General features: G+C 39.1%; 1 protein-coding gene across 1 annotated transcript in view; it reads left to right on the top strand.

The window, feature by feature from the left end:
• Positions 1-3725: 3725 nt before the first annotated feature.
• PSPC1 (paraspeckle component 1) overlaps positions 3726-20146 on the top strand; it is an 83432-nt gene continuing 67011 nt past the window's right edge. The window contains exons 1-2 of the mRNA XM_007956519.1: positions 3726-4094; positions 14572-14873. Coding sequence (XP_007954710.1) covers positions 3726-4094; positions 14572-14873 — 671 coding nt within the window. The remainder of the gene's footprint in view (positions 4095-14571; positions 14874-20146) is intronic.

Raw genomic sequence — 20146 nt, 5'->3', positions numbered from 1 at the left:
GATGTGAGGTAAATAGGAATTAACCTGATATTATTTGAAAAACATTTTATTGGATATCATTTTACATCTAGCATATAATTGAAACTGTTATCATGGAAAAAAACTATGTTGTTGTGTGCCGTGGAGTCAGCCCCGACTCATAGTGACCCCTCCTTGGGTTTCCGAGGCAGTATCACTACATAAGTAGATTGCCCAACCTTCCTTCCAAGGAGTGGCTGGTGGGTTTGAACCGCCAGCCTTCTGGTTAGCAGTCAAGTGCCTCAGGCACTATGCTACCAGAAAAAAACTATAAGTCTATTTTAAATAAAAACAGGTTATTATGGATGACAATGTTTTGCAGAATGGGTAAACCCAGAGGCAAAACGTCTGACAAAATGATCCCTGGAGCTACAGAGGTACAGAAGTTGATCAAGATAAAAACTCCAATGGGTATGTGTGTGTACATTTGAGGTATGTTTGATTAGATAATATTTACAAAGCTGCTGGTTCTAAGATCTTGGTTGACCACCTCTGCAGAGGTTGGTCTTCTTTGTCAGGATGGCTCTAGATGACAAGATTTTGGCTTACTGTAAGTTTCCTCAAACAACTTTAAAATACAGATACAGGGTGTTGGAAAGGGGTGAGTGTCTAAGGGCATTTTCTGAGAATCAGTCCACCACCAAAGTCACATATTTCTGGCACATTAGATCACTAGACCAAGGGAGTGATAATGGAATTATATTTGCACTGGTGCACTCTCCTAAAATATGAAAGCAAAGAGTGTGTTGAAAGAATAAAGTGATCACTAATGAAAATGCTAAGTATTCCTATGCTTAAAGGGACAAAAAGGGGGTTTAATACAGAAAAGCTATAAGCTTGTCTCTATTTAACATTAGGATCTCTGGTGGCATAGTGCCTAAGGCATTTGACTGCTAACCAGAAGGCTGGTGGTTCAAACTCACCAGCCCCTCCTCAGAAGGAAGATTGGGAAATATACTTCTATACTGATACCTCCTTGGAAAACCAAGGAGGGGTCAGTCGCTATGAGTTGGATCCGACTTGATGGCATTGAGTTTGGTTTGGTTTTGGTATTTAACATTAGTGTATTGTAACTATGAGTGCATTACTCTGAAGCTTAACCACAATTTGTTCCTTTAGCACCTATATAAGCCAGCAAAATCACATTTTTCTGTAGAAGCTGTTTGTATCCAAGTTAAGGGTGAAATGGAAATTTATCAGAGGTGCCAGGCTGCACTGGGAAACAAAACGGAGTCACTTAAGACAAGCTTAGACCTTAGCCAGAGGTCTTTAGTCATATCAAGGCCTTAGTTTCAAAATACGCCTACTTTAAACACAGTACCATTCCTCCTTTTAGACTACAGTTCTGCAAGTTTTGACAAAGGCATATAGTTGTCATGTAGCAACTATCACAATCAAGATTTGGCTTCATCACTCCAAAAATTCCCATGTCTCTATGCAGTCAACCTCTACCCACCCCCCAAGTCCTGGCAACCATTAATCAGTGCTCTTTCCTCATAATAGTTTTACCTTCCCCAGAATGTTATAGATACTACCAAACCGAACCAAACTCACTGCCATTGAGTTGATTCCACCTCATAGCAACTCCCATTAGGTTTCCCAGGCTGTAAATCTTACAGAAGCCCCATCTTTCTTCTGTGGAGAGGCTGGTGAGTTCAAACCACTGATTTTTTGGTTAGCAGCCAAATGGGTTAACTACTACACCACCAGAGCTCCTTATAGATACTATGGTATGCGGTTTTTTGCATCCTGTTATTGTTTTTATCAGTAATTTATTCCTTCCTATTGCTGAGTAGTACTTCATCCTATGCATGCACCAGGAGCTCTGGTGGCTTAGTGGCTAAGGCACTTGACTGCTAACCTGAAGGATGGCGGTTCAAACCCACCAGCCACTCCTTGGAAGGAAGATGGGGCAATCTACTTCAGTAGTGATACTGCCTCGGAAACTCAAGGAGGGGGTCACTATGAGTCGGGCCAACTCGACAGCAAACAACATGAATGCACCACTATTTATATATGCACGAGTTCAAGAACATTTGTTTTCTTCTTTTCAAGTTTTCATTAATTACAAATAAAGCCTCTACAAACATTTGCATATAGTGCTTTGTGTAAACACGTATTTTCGTTTTACTTGGATTAATATCTAGAAGGGGATTGCTCTTGTAGTATGTTCAATTTCATGAAAAAGTGCTAAACTGTTTTTCAGAGTAAGTGTAAGTTTCTTTCTTTTTAATATGCAATGAGGACTTACTCTATGCCAGGAGTGGTGCTGGGAAGAATTGAGTAGTTGGTAATAATTACCTATGACCCACAAGGGTGTACATGCTATTTGTTTCCTTACAGAAAACGTTTGTTGACCCTGTAATATTACTTTTATAAGAATTTTGATGGAGAGTCCTGTGAGGTGAATGACTATAGCTAGCCATAAGTGACAGTTAACAGCACATTTATTTTATTATTTTTTGCCCATAGTATTATTTTTAATAGACTTTTAAAGGGGTAAGCACCCCAAGGAAAGTTGATGAAGTCCATGAGGTCTTTATGAAGTTGTCAGGGTTCATACGAAGAATATAATTTGACTAGACAGAGTGCAGTATGATCCATTGAACATAAACACTAAGAAAACAAGTTAAAATCAAACATGATTATTTTTATGAAATTGGATGGTTTTGTTATAAATGAACTTAAAATAAGACTATTGGATTGTTTTGTTATAAATGAACTTAAAATAAGACTTAGATCAACTATTTATTAGGAGTCAGTTCTTAATAAAAAAGTTCTAGAGAAACTACTGCAACTATCCCAAATTTTTGCTTATATGCCATTCATAATCTTATGATAAAAGAATATGCAGTTGGTTCTTTTAGGTTACACAGTAGTGTGGAAGACCAAGTAACACAGAAAACACAAAACTCTAGAGATACAGGTCTTGGGAAAAAAACTTTTCAGTTTAACTATCTACCATCACTACTTCAAATGAGCAAGGGCCTTGGGAGAACAAGAAGGGGCATTCTTGAGGGTTTGCAGGGGTAGTTAATAATAACACAATCAGAAATCTTGGAGCATTGCTTAAGCTTCTGAGCAGTTAATTTTAACAATACTATAAACGATGCTCTTCAAACGGTCAGCAATAAAGATGTTTTTACTTAAATTACTGGAAAATATTTTGTTATTCAACATATGCTCAGCATAAATTTTAACTTTTCATTTCCCCCAAATGTCAGTAAAACTTGAGCTGCATAATTACAAGTGTTAATGATGTTCCCCCAAATCACTGTATTTTCACACACTGCTGCACATATCACATAATTTTCCCTATACGTACAACCAACGTATTTTAGCAAGAAGAGAAACAAGGAGGCCGACAACGTTGTTTTACAAACTCTCGCTTGCGCATGTGTAAGCCAGCCAAAGTAACATTGGCGCCAAAAACGCGCAAGCGCGGTGGTTGCAGCGTCGGCCTTTGCGGCCTGCGGCAACGCGCGGAGGGGGCGGGGCTCGCACTCGGTGTCTTTTCCACTAACTGCGGTTTTTGGCAGCGCCATTTTGTATGTACAGCCGCCGCGGGTGTAAGGCCGGGAAGGCATTCCTGCTGGCTCCGCTACCTAGCCTTCCTCTCTCGGTGTTCGTTTCATTTCCACAGATATATATAGCTTCTTATATATCAACAGAAACATATATTCTGTGTGGGAAGCGAACGCGCTAAGATGATGTTAAGAGGAAACCTGAAGCAAGTACGCATAGAGAAAAACCCGGCCCGCCTTCGCGCGCTCGAGTCGGCGGCAGGCGAGAACGATCCAGCGTCTGCCACTGCCCTTGCGCTGGCTATGGCAGGGGAGCAGGCGCCACCCGCTGCAGCGCCAGAGGATCACCCCGAGGAGGAGATGGGCTTCACCATTGACATTAAGAGTTTCCTTAAGCCGGGCGAGAAGACTTACACGCAGCGCTGCCGTCTCTTCGTGGGCAACCTGCCCACCGACATCACCGAGGAGGACTTCAAGAGGCTCTTCGAGCGCTACGGCGAGCCCAGTGAGGTCTTCATCAATCGGGATCGCGGCTTTGGCTTCATCCGCCTGGTAAGTACCGGCCACGCGCCGCCGCCGCGCAGCATTCAGGACTCCCCTCAATGCTGCGGCTCACTCTAGTGCGGGAGGCGAACAAAGCGAGTAAACAAAGGGGTTCACTGGTTTTGGGAAGTGATGGCGCGAGAGGAAGGCAGTGGGGGAGAGAAGGGAGGGTCTTTGCGAGAGGAGATCTCCGAGTTCTAACTTCCCTTCTTCAGCCACCTCTGAAAAAGCCGTTGTGGCCTTTTTTGAACGTCGCTTTTCTGTGGCTGGGCGATACTGCAGGGGTTCGTTTCTTTCTCTTTCTGACTGCTCTATTACCTGCCAGACCTCTTTAGTTTTTATTTCGAATTATGGGCCCAGTGCGGCGGTGGTCTCCAGCGTTTTCTGTTCTTGGGCTTTGCTGTGTGGGGTGAGGCCACGCGCTAGGTGGCGTTGCCTCTGCTTGGATGGTGTAGTTACGGAGGTTTTTCTGGGCTCAGGATATCTCGAAAGGCCAGGAGGTGCCTGGAGTGGACAGCGGTTTGGGCAGGAAACTCTTCGAGGCAAAAATGTAAGGGAATGAATTGCGTTAAGATGAAAAATGTTTTAAAGAACAGAAGCGTCGGTCTTACCAGAAATTTCGTTGAGTATGATGGATCAGGGAACCTTGGCGCAGTGGTTAAGCGCCTCAGTTGAACCTACTAACTGCTTTGCTGGAGAAAAATGTGAGTCTATCTCTGTGAAGATTTATGGCCTTGGAAACCCTATGGGACAGTTCTGGTCTGTCCTGCAGCGTCTCAGTGACTCTGAATCCACTAGTCGGCAGTGGGCTTAGTCCTTCATACAGAAAACAAGAACAAAAACAAAAAAAACACCCACACCAAATCCACTACTTACTAAAAATCTACATCAACTTGGCTCCAACCAGATGTACGTACATTTCCCAGTAAATTACATTATTTCTCACCTCAGGGCAGAACCACTGTTTACCTTAAATTGTTAGTTGCCTGAATTTGTACTCCAGTTACAGTGATCAGTCTGCCATAATGGGATGGTGTTGAATTGTTACTGTTAAATATAATTCGATCTCTCCTCAACATTCTGGGGGTTTCCACGTGTTTTGTTTTTTCTTTTAAGGGAGGGTGAGGATGGAATATATTACTTTATATAATATTTAAATGTTTTAGTATTAGAATATTCTATTCGCTTTTTGATCTAAATCTTGCCAGTGATAGGATAATATCCGTACACCTACTGGGAAGGCCAGTTAATGTGAGTGCTATTCAGATTTACGCACAAACCATTAATGCCAAAGATGAAGAAATTGAAGCTTTTTACCTGCTTTTGCATTCTGAAATTGACCAAACATGCAATCAAGATACATTAATAATTACTGGTGATTGGAATGCAAAAGTTGGAAAGGAAGAGGATTATACAAAACCAAACAAAAAACAAAAACAAATGGGTCTGACTCATAGTGACCCCTCCTTGGGTTTCCAAGGTGCTATCAGTAGGGCACATAACAACAACAACAACATCAATGTCCAACCTTCCCTCCAAGGAGTGGCTGGTGGGTTTGAACCTCTAGCCTTCTGGTTAGCAGTGAAATGCCTTAGGCACTATGCCACCAGAGCTCCCCAAAGAGGATTAGTAGTTGGAAAATACAGGCTTGGTGGTAGAAACAACACCAGAGAGTGCCTGATAGAATTTGCAAGGCCAATGACTTATTCATTGAAAATACCTTTTTTTGACAACATAATTGATAATACATGTAAATCCGACCACTTCAGTATTACCTTATGAAATAAGCAGGAATCAGATTTGACTATATCTGTGGAAACGGATGATGAAGAAGCTTAGTATCTTCATTAAGTGCAAGGCCAACGCAGACTGTGGAACAGACCATCAGTTGCTCATATGCAAGTTCAAGTTGAAGCTGAAGAAAATGTAAACAAGTCCACGAGTTCCAGAGTACCACCTTCAGTATGTTGTTGTTAGGTGTCGTCATCTCACTGACTCATGGTGACTGTATACAGCAGAATGAAAAACTGGTTGTGCACCATCCTCACAGTCGCTGCTATGTTTGAGTCCATTGTCACAGCCGCTGTGTCTATCTCATTGAGGGTCTTCCCTGTTTTCGTTTACCCTGTATTTTTTACCAAGTATAATATCCTCCAGCGAATGGTCCCTTCTGACAACATGACAAAGTAGGTGAGATGAAATCTGGCCATTCTTGCTTCCAGGGAGGATTCCAACTGCACTTCTTCTAGAACAGACCTTGATATAGCCACCTGAATGTGGAGACCATTGCAAGGATGGAGTCGACTCATTGAACACTAATTACCAAAGAGCAGATGAGTTGTGGGGTAACATCAAGACATCATACGTGAGCAAAGCAAAAGTTCACTAAAAAGACAGGAAAAGACTAAAATGGAAGTCAGAAGAGACTCTGAAACTTGCTGTTGAACATAGAGTAGCAAAAGGGAATGGAAGAAGTGATGAAATAAGAGAGCTAACAAGAAGATTTCAAAGGGAGCCTTGAGAAGACAATGTAAAGTAGTATAAAAACATGTGCAAAGACTTAGTGTTATTAAACCAAAAGGGAAGAATGTGCTTGGAATTTCTCAAGTTGAAAGAGATGAAGAAAAAATTCAAGCCTCAAGCTGCAGTATTGAAGGATTCTGTGGGCAAGATAGGAGCTCTAGTAGTGTAGTACCTAAAGCACTTGACTGCTAACCAGAAGACTGGCAGTTCAAACCCACCAACCACTCCTTAGAAGGAAGGTTGGGCAATCTACTTCTGTGGTGATGCTGCCTTGGAAACCCAAAGAGAGGTCGCTATGAGCCGGGTCCGACTCAACGGCACATAACAACAACATGGACAAGATACGGAATGATGCAGGAAACATTAAAAAAAAAAAAGGATGGAATACACACTGTACCCAAAAAATTTGTCAGTATTCAACCATTTTGGAAGATAGAATATGGTAAAAAAAAAAAAACCAATGGTGTTGAAGAAGCATAAGCTATGCTGAAGATATTAGTGAAAATCTGATGATACTAGTGAAAAATAGTGCTTCTGTAATCAACAGAACACCAATGAGATATTTCAACAAACTGATGAATGATGGAAGCATTCACATGTCTATGCCAAGAAATTTGGGAGACAGCTGCCTGGAAGAGATCCATATTTGCCCATTCCAAAGAAACGTGCACCAACAGAATGTGGAAATTATCAAACCATATCATTACTATCACACACATGCAAAGTTTACTGAACATAATTAAAAAATGATTGCAGCAGTAGTACATCAACAGGGAACTGCTAGAAATGTTAGCTGGATTCAGAAGAGGGTGTGGAATGAGGGATATCACTGCTGATGTGATAAGAATCTTGGCTGAAAGCAGAGAATACCAAAAAAATGTTTACTTGTGTTTTGTTGACTATGCAGAGGCATTTGACTGTGTGAAACATAAATTATAGATAACATTGTGAAGAATGGCAACAATTGTGCTCATGTGGAACCTGTACACTAAGGGACAATCTTTGGAATAGAACAAGGAAATGCTGTGTGGTATATAAATCGGGAAAGGTGTGTGTCAGGAACTCACTAATTCATTCTTTATACTGAGCAAACACTCCAAGAAGCTGGACTACATGAAGAAGAATGCAGCATCAGGCTTGGCGAAAGACTCATTAATAAGCTTACTTGCTGAAAGTGAAGAGGACTGGAAGCACTTAATGATGAAGATAAAAGACAACAGCCTTCAGTATGGATTACACCTTAACATAAAACAAAAATCCACAATTGGGCCAACTTCATGATAAACTCAGAATAGATTCAAGTTGTCAGGGATTTCATTTTACTTGGATCCACAGTCAACACCCGAGGAAGCAGTAGTCAAGAAGGTTGGGCAATCTACTTCTGTATTGATACCACCTTGGAAACCCAAGGAGGGGTCGCTATGAGTTGGATCTGACTCAGTGGCAGTGAGTTTGGTTTTTTGGTTTACCTGTTATTCTGGTGCTTGCCAAACTTTGAGAACCTTTTCTGGAGAAACCAATGAAAAAATTAGAAGGAACTGAATTTACTTCTATATAGTCTTTGTGAACTTAGCCCCCTCCATGCTTTTTCTTTTAAGTTACGAAATGATACATACTTACAAAACATTCAAATAACATAGAAGACATTGCAGAATGTAGTTAGTGAACCTGTCTAGTATATAATATATAATTGCCAGTATCTTTTATTTCAGGTAAGTTTTTTACTCCCCCAAACACATTTTAATGTAATCATGTTAATCTTTGTGTATAATTTTTTTCACAAAAATCAAACCATACTGTATATATTGTATTGTGATTTGAATGTGCATTTAATAACTGTTTTTATATCATTAGATTTCTCTAACAATCTCATATTCCATAGTATAGATGTCCTTCAAGTTAATAAACTTTATTCTGATTGACTTGAAGGCTGTTTTCAGTTTGCATCAGTGAATTTCCTTGCATTAATTTGTTACCTAGTACCTGTCTGTCTTTTTTTTTTTTTTAATTGTTATTTGGGTGAAAGTTTATGGAGCAAATTCGTCTTCCATACAGCAGTTCTCATTCATTTTGTCTCATGACATTCATTGACTGCAGTCACCCACAGTGCAACGGCTCTCCTCCCACTTCCTCTCCATAGCCACCTCTTATTTGTGTCCTTCCCTCCGTGCTCTCCTGGCCCCCCTCCAACCTGTCTATCTGTGCATACACAGCCCTTCTAATCTTCCATCATTGGCTTAGTACCTGTCTTAAGGAAAGCTTGTGGTGCAGTGGTTAAGTGTTCAGCTGCTAACTGAAAAGAAAAGTTGGTGCTGCAGACCCCCTGCTGCTTGGCAGGAGAAAGATGTGGCAGTCTGCTTCCATTAAGATTACGCCTAGGAAACCTATAGGGCAATTCTGCTCTGTGCTGTAGGGTCATCGAGTCACAATTGACTTGTTGGAATTGGATTTAGTTTTGGTTTTGGTTTCATAACCTGTCTTAGTTTCCTAGGAATGCTATAATAAACCACAGCATGAGTGAATTTAAAGAACAGAAATTTGTTTTCTCACAGTTGTGCAGGCTAGAAGTCCACATTTGGGGCCAAGCATATCTGTCTGTTCTACTATTAAAATCCTTCATTTCTCTTCCAGTTTTTGGGCACTCCAGGAGTTTTGGCATTCCTTGACTTTTAGATATATCTTTATGTGGTACCTGTTTTCACGTTTGGTGACTCTTTCTGTACCTGTTCTCCCCTTTTTTGACACCATTAAGAAGGAATGAAAGGAGCTCTGGTGGTGTAGTGGGTAAGGCATTTGGATGCTAATCAGAAGGTTGGTTCAGACCCACCAACTGTTCTGGGGGAGGAAGATGAGGCAGTCTACCTACGTAAAGATTCACACAACCTTGGAAACCCAATGAGGGTTGCTATGAGTTGAAATCTACTTGATGCCAGTGGTTTTTTATTTTTTTAAAGGAGGAATGAATAGTTGCCCTACTTCCATAGGACCTCATAAATTTAACTGATAACATTTTCTTTTAATTCCTAACTCCAAACAACTAACATTGACAGGTACATAGGTTAAAACTTCAGCATATTTATTTGGGGGATACAATTCAATCTATAACAGTACTTTTGCAATTTTAAGCGGTTAGTAAACAGAGAGAAAAGTTCATGTGCTTTGAAAAAGAGCCCTGAAATGGAAATCATTGGGCTGTAGTTTGGTCACTATCTTGGGGTAGTCATTAATTTTCTTGTGATTTCTTATATTATTTCTTGTTATTAAGAACTTACAGTTTTGCTTATTGGGCAGAGTGATGCAAGGACACCAGCTGGAAGGCAGGATCGGTAAACATTGTGAATGGTGTTAAATCTTAACACTTAACAGTGTGATCTTGGGCAGTTTACTCAACCTTTCCAGGCCTGTTACCCATATATAAAGTGGGAATTATAATGAAACCCACGTAATAGGATTGTTGGTGAGGGTAATGGCACGCGTGCACGCACGTGTGTGTTTTTAATGCATCTGTACCATAAAACTAAAAACCAAACTCACTGCCATTGAGTGCATTCCAACTTGTAGCGACCCTTCCTTGGGTTTCCGAGGCGGTATCTCTATGGAAGCAGATTCTCCAGTCTTCCTTCTGAGGGAGGAAGCTAGCAGTCAGATGCCTTAGGCACTATGCCACCAGAGCTCCTTGTGTGTACTGTATTACCCCCACTCCCCTTGAAAAACCCCAAATCCATAGCTGTTGAGTCTAGCGATCCCAGAGTAGAACTGAGTTCCATAGGGGTTTCTTGACTAAAATTTTGACAGAGACAGATCATCAGGCCTTTATTCTGCTGCACTGCTGGGGGGATTCATATTGCCAACTTCTCCATAAGTAGCTGCGTGCAAATCACTTGTGCCACCCGGGGATCTTTGTCTCTGTATTTGAAAGTTGTATCTTACCATTGTTGTTTTCAGATGCATGATGTGAAGAATTCTTTGGTCTCATTTCAAAGATAGAATTAGAATTGAGTGTAGTTTAGTAAATGTTTGTTGTTATTTGCCATTGAGTTGGACCAACTCATAGCGACCCCTCCTTCAGTTTCCAAGGCTGTATCACTACGGAAGTAGATTGCCCAACCTTCCTTCTGAGGAGTGGCTTGGTGGGTTTGAATTGCCAGCTTTCTGGTTAGCAGTCATGTGCTTCAGGCACTACGCTACCAGAGCTCCTAGTAAATGTTTAGGGTTTTTAAAAATTTTAAGAGCAAATACTTCATAAGTATACATTTAGTGCATGGTTCAAATCAGGCAGTATTGCTCCCCAGAGGATGTTTAGTAATATCTGAAGACCATTTTCATTGTCAAAACTGGGAGATGGTTCTGGTTCTACTGGCTCCTAATAGGTAGTAGCCAAGGATGCTGCTAAACATCCTACCTATGGTGCATATGATAACCCCCCATGAAAAGAATTACCTAGCCCAGAATATATATAATGCTGAGGTTGAGAAACCCTGACTTAGAACCTTTTTAAAATGAAAAAAGCATAAGATTTGAAAAAGGACTTCTAGTATAAAAAATTCGTGACAGTTTGTCTAACAAACATTTCATTTGGTCTAAATAGCATTATAAATTGAATTGGTTGCCATCACTGAAAAATAAGATGATTTAACATAAAAATTGACAATTCATATTATGTGAGTCTATCTGTCTGAACCTGAAAAGCAAAACCATGAAACCAAAACCAGTTGCCTTTGAGTTAATTCTGACTTAGGATGACCCTGTGTGTTGTAGAGTAGAACTGTGCTCCATAGGGCTTTCAAGACTGGAATCTGTTGGAAGCAAATCACCAGGCTTTTCTTCCTGGGAGCCTCGGGGTGGATTTGAATCGCAAAACTTTGGATTGGTAGTCAAACGCTTAACCCTTTGTTACCACCCAGGGACTCCCTAATCTGAATAGCAGGTGCTCTTAGAAATATGCTAGTTCTGCTAGCCCCCCTCACCTTTGGGTCCTCTACTCCCAAACATTTTATTATGAAAATTTTCAAACATGTAGAAATGTCTAGCATATATATCTACCACCTAGATTCTGGAATTATATTTTGCCAATTTGATTTTTCACGTATCTGTACATCTTTCAATCTGTGACTCCTAAACACTCCAGCATGCTTGTCATTAACTTAGAATCCAGCATTGTTTTTTAGGGTATTTGAAATTTACATACAGTGAAATGTACAAAATTTTATGTGACCCATTTGGTGAGTTTTCACAAATGTATAAGTCTCTAACTCAAGCTTTTTTAAGATACGTGCTATTAACATCACACCATGACGTTTCCTCATATGCTTTCCCATTTATGATTCCACCTGACAGCATTTTAATTTGTTTGAAAACTCTACCACTCAGGGTTGCTGGATTAATGAGTTACAAAGTGCTCATCCATTGTTGAATATTCATTAAATGTTTGCTGCTATTAGTACTATTATTGAGGTAAGGGTAATAAACAAAATGGCCATTTGAATATCTCTTAAAAGGTTAGCTTCATTTGTCTTTGTAAAAGTAGGTTTGTAGTTAGCTTTTTGCATAAGGGCAATAACTAACAAGCTGTCGTGAGCATTCTAGGGCTCTAAAGAGCTATTGTTATATTTTTCATAAAACAGTATATTTGTATTCTTCTTACATACACATGTAATGCCTCATTTAATTCCCCCTAGAGAGTTCTCATAGCACAAGGAAAGTTTTGCCAGTTATATATTTTTTGTACATGCCTGTACTCCTATGAGACCTTTGAAGAGTTCAAGAAGAAGGTTCTCTTTTTTTAAAAAAAATTTACTATTTGAGTACAAGTTTACAGAACAAATTTGTTTTCCATTCAACAGTCCATACACATTTTGTTTCGTGACATTGATTGCCATCCCCACAATGTAACTGTTCTTTTCCTGCTACCTCCCTGTGGTTACCTATTCCCTGTGTCCTTTTTTCTGTGCATTCCTGCCCTCTGAGCTTTCTCCCTATGCAAATACTGCCCTTCTGATCTCCCATGGTTAATTGTTCTAAGGAGTGTACCCATTTGGTGTAATTGTTCACTTTGTAGGACTGTCTGTTTAGCTAGAAGTTAAGCCATAGGTGTGAGTTCACTTCCAGGCACCATGTTGTTGTTGTTGTTATGTGCCACTGAGTGGGACCCGACTCATAGCAACCCCTCCTTGGGTTTCTGAGGCAGTATCACTATGGAAGTAGATTGCCCAACCTTACTTCCAAGGAGTGGCTGGTGGGTTTGAACCTGGTTAGCAGTCAAGTGCTTTAAGCACTGTGCTACCAGAGCTCCTCCCGGGCACCACAGTCATGGGGTTTCATCAGTCTCTATTAGACTAGTAGGCCTGGTTCTTTTTTCTTTGAGTTATGTTTCCACTTTCATCTTCCATTCTATCCAGGATCTCCAATTTTGATCCCTTTCTGAGTGGTTGTCAGTAGTAGCCGGTCACCATCTAGTTCTTCTGGTCTCAGGGTCATATAAATGGAGGTTCTCGTGGTCCACTAGTCCCATGGACTAATTATTTCCATGCATCTTTAATTTTCTTCAATCTTTGCTCTGGATGAGAGACCAATTGTTGCTACTCGACCAAAGTGGATATAGAACAACGTTTGTATGTACTGTGTTATGCCTGTTGAGTTTGATGTCCCCTTTAAGCATGGTCTCGAGCCTCCAGGCCCATCAATTCCTTCAAAGTGTTTGACTATGGCTAAGAATTTATCATGACTTTGCCCTCTGTTAACTCTATTATATATGGACATTGTTATGGCACATACAAATATGTATGTAGAACTATCATCTGCCACACCTATATATGGTCATGGGTATGTGAGGAGAAGTTTGTTTTGTATCATGATTTAGCACTGAATTTATTTTCTGGTTTATAAGTGCACGTGTACACTTGCTTTTCTGTATAGTGGAGAAAGCTTACAGTTCACACATGTGCATTTATTTCTCTATACAATGATGAGAGCTGTGTAGCCTGTGAAAGTATTTCAGAAGTATTTAAAAGTATGTGGCAGCAGTTTTTACAGGTAATATGAAAGAACATTGGAGATTCTAGAAAGGAAAAAGGGAAAGAGGATTTATCTGGCAGTGGGGAGGTATGAGATATTTTTATTATTAAGATATAAATATCAAAACATGGAGAGTGTAGACAATTCTGTTTTCAATAGTTTCTGGTAACTTTCTCAAGATTACAGCTGTCACTTGGTCTCCAAAAGTCATTCTTTTAATATGTGTAGGAATTTATGTAGGAAATTTGAGAAAAACAATACTGCTTTGAATATTTACTATCTGATAATTCATGAACAGTTTACCTTTAAGTAAGGAGCTCTGGTGGTGGTGTGCTAAGGTATCTGACTGCTAACCAGTAGGCTGGCAGTTCAAACCCACCAACCACTCCTCGGAAGGAAGACTGGGCAGTTTACTTCCATAGAGATACCCCTTCGGAAGGAGCTCTGGTAGCATAGTGCCTAAGGCACTTAACTGCTAACCAGAAGGCTGGTGGTACAAACCCTTCAGCCACTCCTCGGAAGGAAGGTTGGGCAATCTACTTCTGTATTGATACTGCCTTGGAAACCCAAGGAGGGGTCGCTGTGAGTTGCTGTGAGTCGGGGCCGACTCGATGCCACATAACAACAACAACCCCATCAGAAACCCAAGGAAGGGTTGCTGTGAGACGGAATGGACTCGATGGCAGTGAGTTTGTTTTTTCTGGTTAATCTTTAAGTGATGCTTTTGAACAGGACATTGGGGTTGAAACTTTCTACGTAAAATATTTTAAAAGTATTTGTCTTTGAATGGTTATTAAAATGCACATGCTAATAAACTTGAAAGACACAAACACAGTGACCCTATCACCCATTTCTTAAAGCTACCCAGTTTTCCTCTAGATGCAAGCTACTATTAAAAATTAATTGGGTTACTATCATCTATAAAAAATACATTTTTCTTCCTAAAAAGGAATCGAGAACACTGGCTGAAATTGCAAAAGCAGAGCTGGATGGCACCATTTTGAAGAGCCGACCTCTCCGAATTCGCTTTGCTACACATGGAGCAGCCTTAACTGTCAAGAACCTTTCTCCGGTTGTTTCCAATGAGCTGCTAGAACAAGCATTTTCCCAGTTTGGTCCGGTAGAGAAAGCTGTTGTGGTTGTGGATGATCGTGGTAGAGCTACAGGAAAAGGTTTCGTAGAATTTGCAGCAAAACCTCCTGCGCGAAAGGCTCTGGAAAGATGTGGTGATGGAGCATTCTTGTTAACAACGTAAGTTTTAAGTTTGTTATTTTTCTGTGTCTGGTTGATTATGAACTTCTTTCTGTTTTGGAATTCTGTCTTTGTAGCTCCTACTGTTCTTGACATTTGATAAGTAGGTGTTGACTAAGTAGTGAATATAAAAGAAGGGATTTTTGTGTAACACTAAGAGAAGTGATACCAGTTTATTGTTTCATCATTGAATCTTAGGAATGTTTTTAATGCATTCTCATTTTCATGCAAAGCATAATTTTACATTTAAGTGAAGTAAACTTTTTTCTAAATCAACTTTGTTGTTGTTGTTGTTATTACTGAGATATAATAATTACATCAAAATGCACCCAGTTTTAAATGTAGAGCTCACTGAATGTTGACAAATGTATGCACTCATGATCACCACCATGCTCCAAATAATGGAACATTTTCATCATTCCACAAAAGGTCTGTTCTGCCCTTTTACAGTTATTTGCCTGGCCTTGCTCCTACCCTGGGCAGCTGTTGATTTGCTTTCTGTTACTGAGGTTTTGTCTGTTCTAGTATTTAATATAAATGAAATCATATAGTCTGCCCTGGGAGCTCTGGTAGCATAGTGGCTAAGGCAATTGACTGTTTACCAGATGGCTGGCGGTTCAAACCCATCAGCCACTCCTCGGAAGGAAGGTTGGGCAATCCTACTTCCGTAGTGATACTGCCTCGGAAACCCAAGGAGGGGTCGCTATGAGTCAGGGCTGACTCGACGGCACATAACAACAACAACATAGTCTGTCCTATTTTGTGTCTGGTTTCTTTTTCTTAGCATAATATTCATGAGTTTTCATTATTGTTAATAGTATTTTGTTCTTGTTATTATTGAGTCATATGCCATTGTAGGGGCTTAACTACAGTTTATCCACTGTCCTATTGGTGAATATTTGAGTTGCTTTTAACTACTGATAATTGTGAATAAAGCTACTGTGGGTGCTTCTGTACAGGCTTCAGTTGAGGATTACACTTTCATGAGACTTACACATAAGGGTGAGTTACTGTGTTTAATTTGCTAAGAAACAGCCAAACTGTTTTCCAAGGTGGTTGTACCATTTTACATTTCTACAAACAATGTATGAGAGTTCCATGTGCTCCACATCCTTGCCAACACTTGGTATTTTCAGTCTTTTAAAAACATTTTAGATATTCTTAGCATAGGGGTACCTCTCATGTTCTTTTGAGATATCATGTAGCTTTTATGTTTGAGTATCCATTTTGAGTGTAATGGTGAGGAAGGATTCTTTTTCTCCCCTGGCCCCCCGCAAATGTAGCCAGTTGTTTTAGCTTCAAAATGAAAAAAATTAAGATTTCCACTTTGTTACCTTTGCACATTTATAAAAAATCCGGACTCTTTGTTCTGTATTATTGACCATTATGTCTATTCTTACACCAATACTGTACTTTTCTTTGTCCTGAGTTTTGAAGTCAGGTAGTGTAAGTCCTCCATCAGCTTCTTTTCTAACAGAAATTCTGCTGGGCTTTTGAATGGGATTACATTGCATCTACAGGTCAACATAGAAATATTGACATTGTAACAGTCTTGAATTTTCCAATCTGTGAATGTATTTTTTCCATTTATTTTTAAGTAATTATAATAGCTATTATTTGTTACCTTATTAATTTACCTTTCCTTCAGTTTGTGCATGAAGCAGTTCTTGATGTTTATCCTAAATTTATCCTAAGTCTTCATACTGGAATTGGTGTGAAAGTTCTTTAGTTGAATATTGCAATTAATTCCTTTTATTCTAGTAACTTTGTTTACCTCTGACATTTTTTGTGTGGTGCTGTCAGCTGTTGTTTGGATGGGACTATGCAACTATTTTAGGGTTTGGGGGACTGTATAACAAAGACAACTGAAAAAATGGGACTTGGTTTTGTATTTTGTGATTTGTAAAACATTTTTCAGTATTTTTTTGACAGTTACTCATTCATGCTAAAAATGAGATTCATACTGCATCTCTTCTGTCTTAAAACATGGCCAACTTGTTCCTTTCTCATAGACTTTGGTCTTGTTCCTTTTGCTTAGTGAATACTCTTTCCCCATATCTTCACAGGCCTAGCTCTTCCATTTTATTAACAACTTTGCTAAAATATTATCTCCTCAGAGAAGCTGACCATTCTGTCTTAAAATAGTTACATCCTGTGTATCAGCACTTGATGTTTTAGTCCCTAATCCGTTTTTCTTTATAGCACTCACTGTTTTGATTTGTGTCTTTTATTTTTCCAGGCAGAATGGAAGCTCCATGAGGGCAGGGGCTTTTTCTTGTTCAATGCTATCACTCCAGCACTTGTATTTTAATGATTTCTGGCCACATACTAAAAGGGTAATAATTATTTGTTGAATGAGTGTAGGAACTAAAACAATACAGGTAGTCCCTAGTTTACAATGGTGTTCTGTTATGACAACTTTGTTGTCAGTTCTGATGTAAGTTGAATACCTCTTTTTTTTTTTTTCTTTCTCAGTTTTCATTATTATTGCCTTTTATTATAAGTAGCTTTATACATCCAATCTTTATTTGTCTTTGGGAGTTGAAAATATTACCTATAAAATTAGAATTAGAGATAATATAATACGTGCATAAAAAATACACATAAAAATTCACTTTGATGATGAAGGGTTGGACTACATTGGCCTTTTGTCAGTGGTGGTAATAACTCCACTTGTGGAAGGTTCTGCATTATCCCTGGGAATGCGGATGGTGATTGTAGTCAGAAAATGAGTGAGAGTAGTCTTTGTTTTCTTTATGTATTTCACTGTAATATCTCACTGTTTCCCAGATCTGCTTATCTGCTTTAGCAAAACACTCAGCGTTTGGGTCTACATTTTCAAGCAACTGAAGAAGCCCCTAATTTAGTTTAGAAAAAACTCCATCTTAATCATTTCACTGTAAAATTTGACAGCTTCTCTCCTTCCTCTTCATTATTTCTTTCTTCAGCATTTTTTTTCTTTCTCTTCAAAATCCATTAAGTCTTGGTTTGTCTGTTCCCTATTTTCTTATCTATGAACTATTCACATTGGCGATAATCAGTTTCTGAGTTTAGCATTCTTGACATAAGGAGAGTTTTTCATTGATTCTTCATCATATTACTCCTTATCAGCTGTGTGGAGCGTGTCAACAAATTTTTCTGTTTCCTGCATACATTTTCCTGTAACTTCCTCCCAAGAAGATGCTGTGTTACAGATACACTGACGTTTCTAAGTGCAGTACTTCATAACACAAATACTTATTGTAAGGCATGTGATTAGTATTTTTTTCCATTGCAAGCTTTGATTATATTATTATTTTTTTTTAAACTTATCCTAGTATTGGTAAATATTTAACCATTTCTTATAGATAACTTTCAGAATAATTTAAAAATGATTTTGAGGGCATGGGCATTACACTGTCTGCCTGATACTTTATAATCACTGGTTGTTTTTTGTCCCATTTTTAAGATGAAAAAATGGGCCTACAGATAATAAATTAGTTTATGGTTGCACAGCTGACAAATGGTGGAGCTTAGTCTAATGCCAGATCTTATGCTTTTTCTGTTCTACAGATGGAGTGGTTGGTTGGTTTGTGGATTCTCTTTGCTCAGGAGCCTTGCTGTTAGTAATGCCTTCTCTTTGAACTCAAGATGCTATTCTCTCAGCATAGTTTATCTTAGCTGAAACTTCACCTCATGGAGAGGATTTCCATGATGATCATGTGTAAGATGGGCTCCCTCCATTTTCTCTTTGTCAGTGTCCTGTTTTTCCTTTTTAGCTCTTAAAATGATTTTTTTTTGTTTGGTGACTTTTTGTAATTTATTTTATTTGTTTTTTTGTTGAGAATATATGCAATAAAACATAAACCAAGTCCGTAGTTTCTGTATGTACAGTTCACTGTGGCCACATTTTTGTTTTTCCTAAGACATTTAGGATCTATGTTTTATTTACCCTTGTATCCCTCACCCCAAGTAAATATTGGTGTATATTATGCAATCAAATATTTACTGAATAACTGAATCTTAGATATCTGAATTACTAATATAAGTGACTTTTAATAGTAGTATTTTTAAAATTTGCTTTAGGTTGTAAACATAAACATCTTGGGTAGCCAAAATTATTTTAAAAATAGCTTTAAATTGACATAAAATGCCACTGTGGTTTTGGGTGAACATCCTTACACATATAATGTAAAAATTAACATACTATGCAAAGTTGCTATGAGTAGGAATCAACTTGATAGCAGTGGCAGGGCTGGATTACCCAATATGCAAGGTACACACAGGCTTACTTTTCCATACTTACTAATCTGTAATGAACAGTTTCATGTAGTTTAGATGGGGTGAAACCCATGTAAAAATGTTCACTGCAGATTAGTAGGGAGCTCTGGTAGCGTAGTGCCTAAGGCACTTGACTGCTAACCAGAGGGCTGGAGGTTCAAACCCACCAGCCACTCCTCGGAAGGAAGATGGGGCAATCTACTTCTGTAGTGATACTGCCTCGGAAACCCAAGGAAGGGTTGCTATGAGTCAACTAGACTCAACTACCCAACCTCAACGGCACATAACAACAGCATAGTAAGTAAACATAGGTGAGCCCATGCTTACTGATAAATCCCGCCCTTGCAATGGATTTGGGGTAGTTTGGTTTTTTTGGTAAGTCTTTATAAATTACATTTTGTGTTAGTTTTCAATTACAAGAGGCAGTAAAATAAAGTCAAAAAGAAAATTAAAAACTTACGTTCATATCTTTAAATATACGCTCACACTCTTAGGCTACACAAGAATCGGGTATGCAGAATGACAGATGCGTACACTAGTTAAATTTTGTTTTCTTAGCTTTTTAAATCACTGTAGGTTAAGATAAATGAACATATTGGTCTGTTTTACCATCTTTCAACTAATATCTTGATAAAAGAGGTTGTTGGAATTGGTTCTTTAGAAGCAGAAAAACATCTTGTATTAATTTCTGGTGCACAGGTAACAGCCCAGCTTATAGATTGAGACAGACTAGGAAGAAGGAGGAGGCCGTCCACTTCTCAAAGAATTGGCCAGGGAAAACCTTATGAATAGCAAAGAAACACTGTCTGGTACATTACCGCGCACCTTTAGTAATACTCTGTTTAGGCTAAAAAGCTATCAAAATAGGACTGGGAAAGAGCTGCAACATCTGAGTAAACCCAGCCTTACTCATATGGAAAGAGAAAGCTTTCGAGACCTTCATTTGCTGATGTGGCACCACTCAAATTGAAGAGAAACAGCCACAGACATCCATTAATCATCGGAACATGGAA

Source organism: Orycteropus afer, unplaced genomic scaffold (assembly GCF_000298275.1).
Source record: "Orycteropus afer afer isolate SDZICR_OR568_19922 unplaced genomic scaffold, OryAfe1.0 scaffold00628, whole genome shotgun sequence".
Classification (NCBI taxonomy): Eukaryota; Metazoa; Chordata; class Mammalia; order Tubulidentata; family Orycteropodidae; genus Orycteropus; species Orycteropus afer.
Note: the sequence above shows the minus strand (reverse complement) of the source record. Positions and strands in the feature narration are given on the sequence as shown.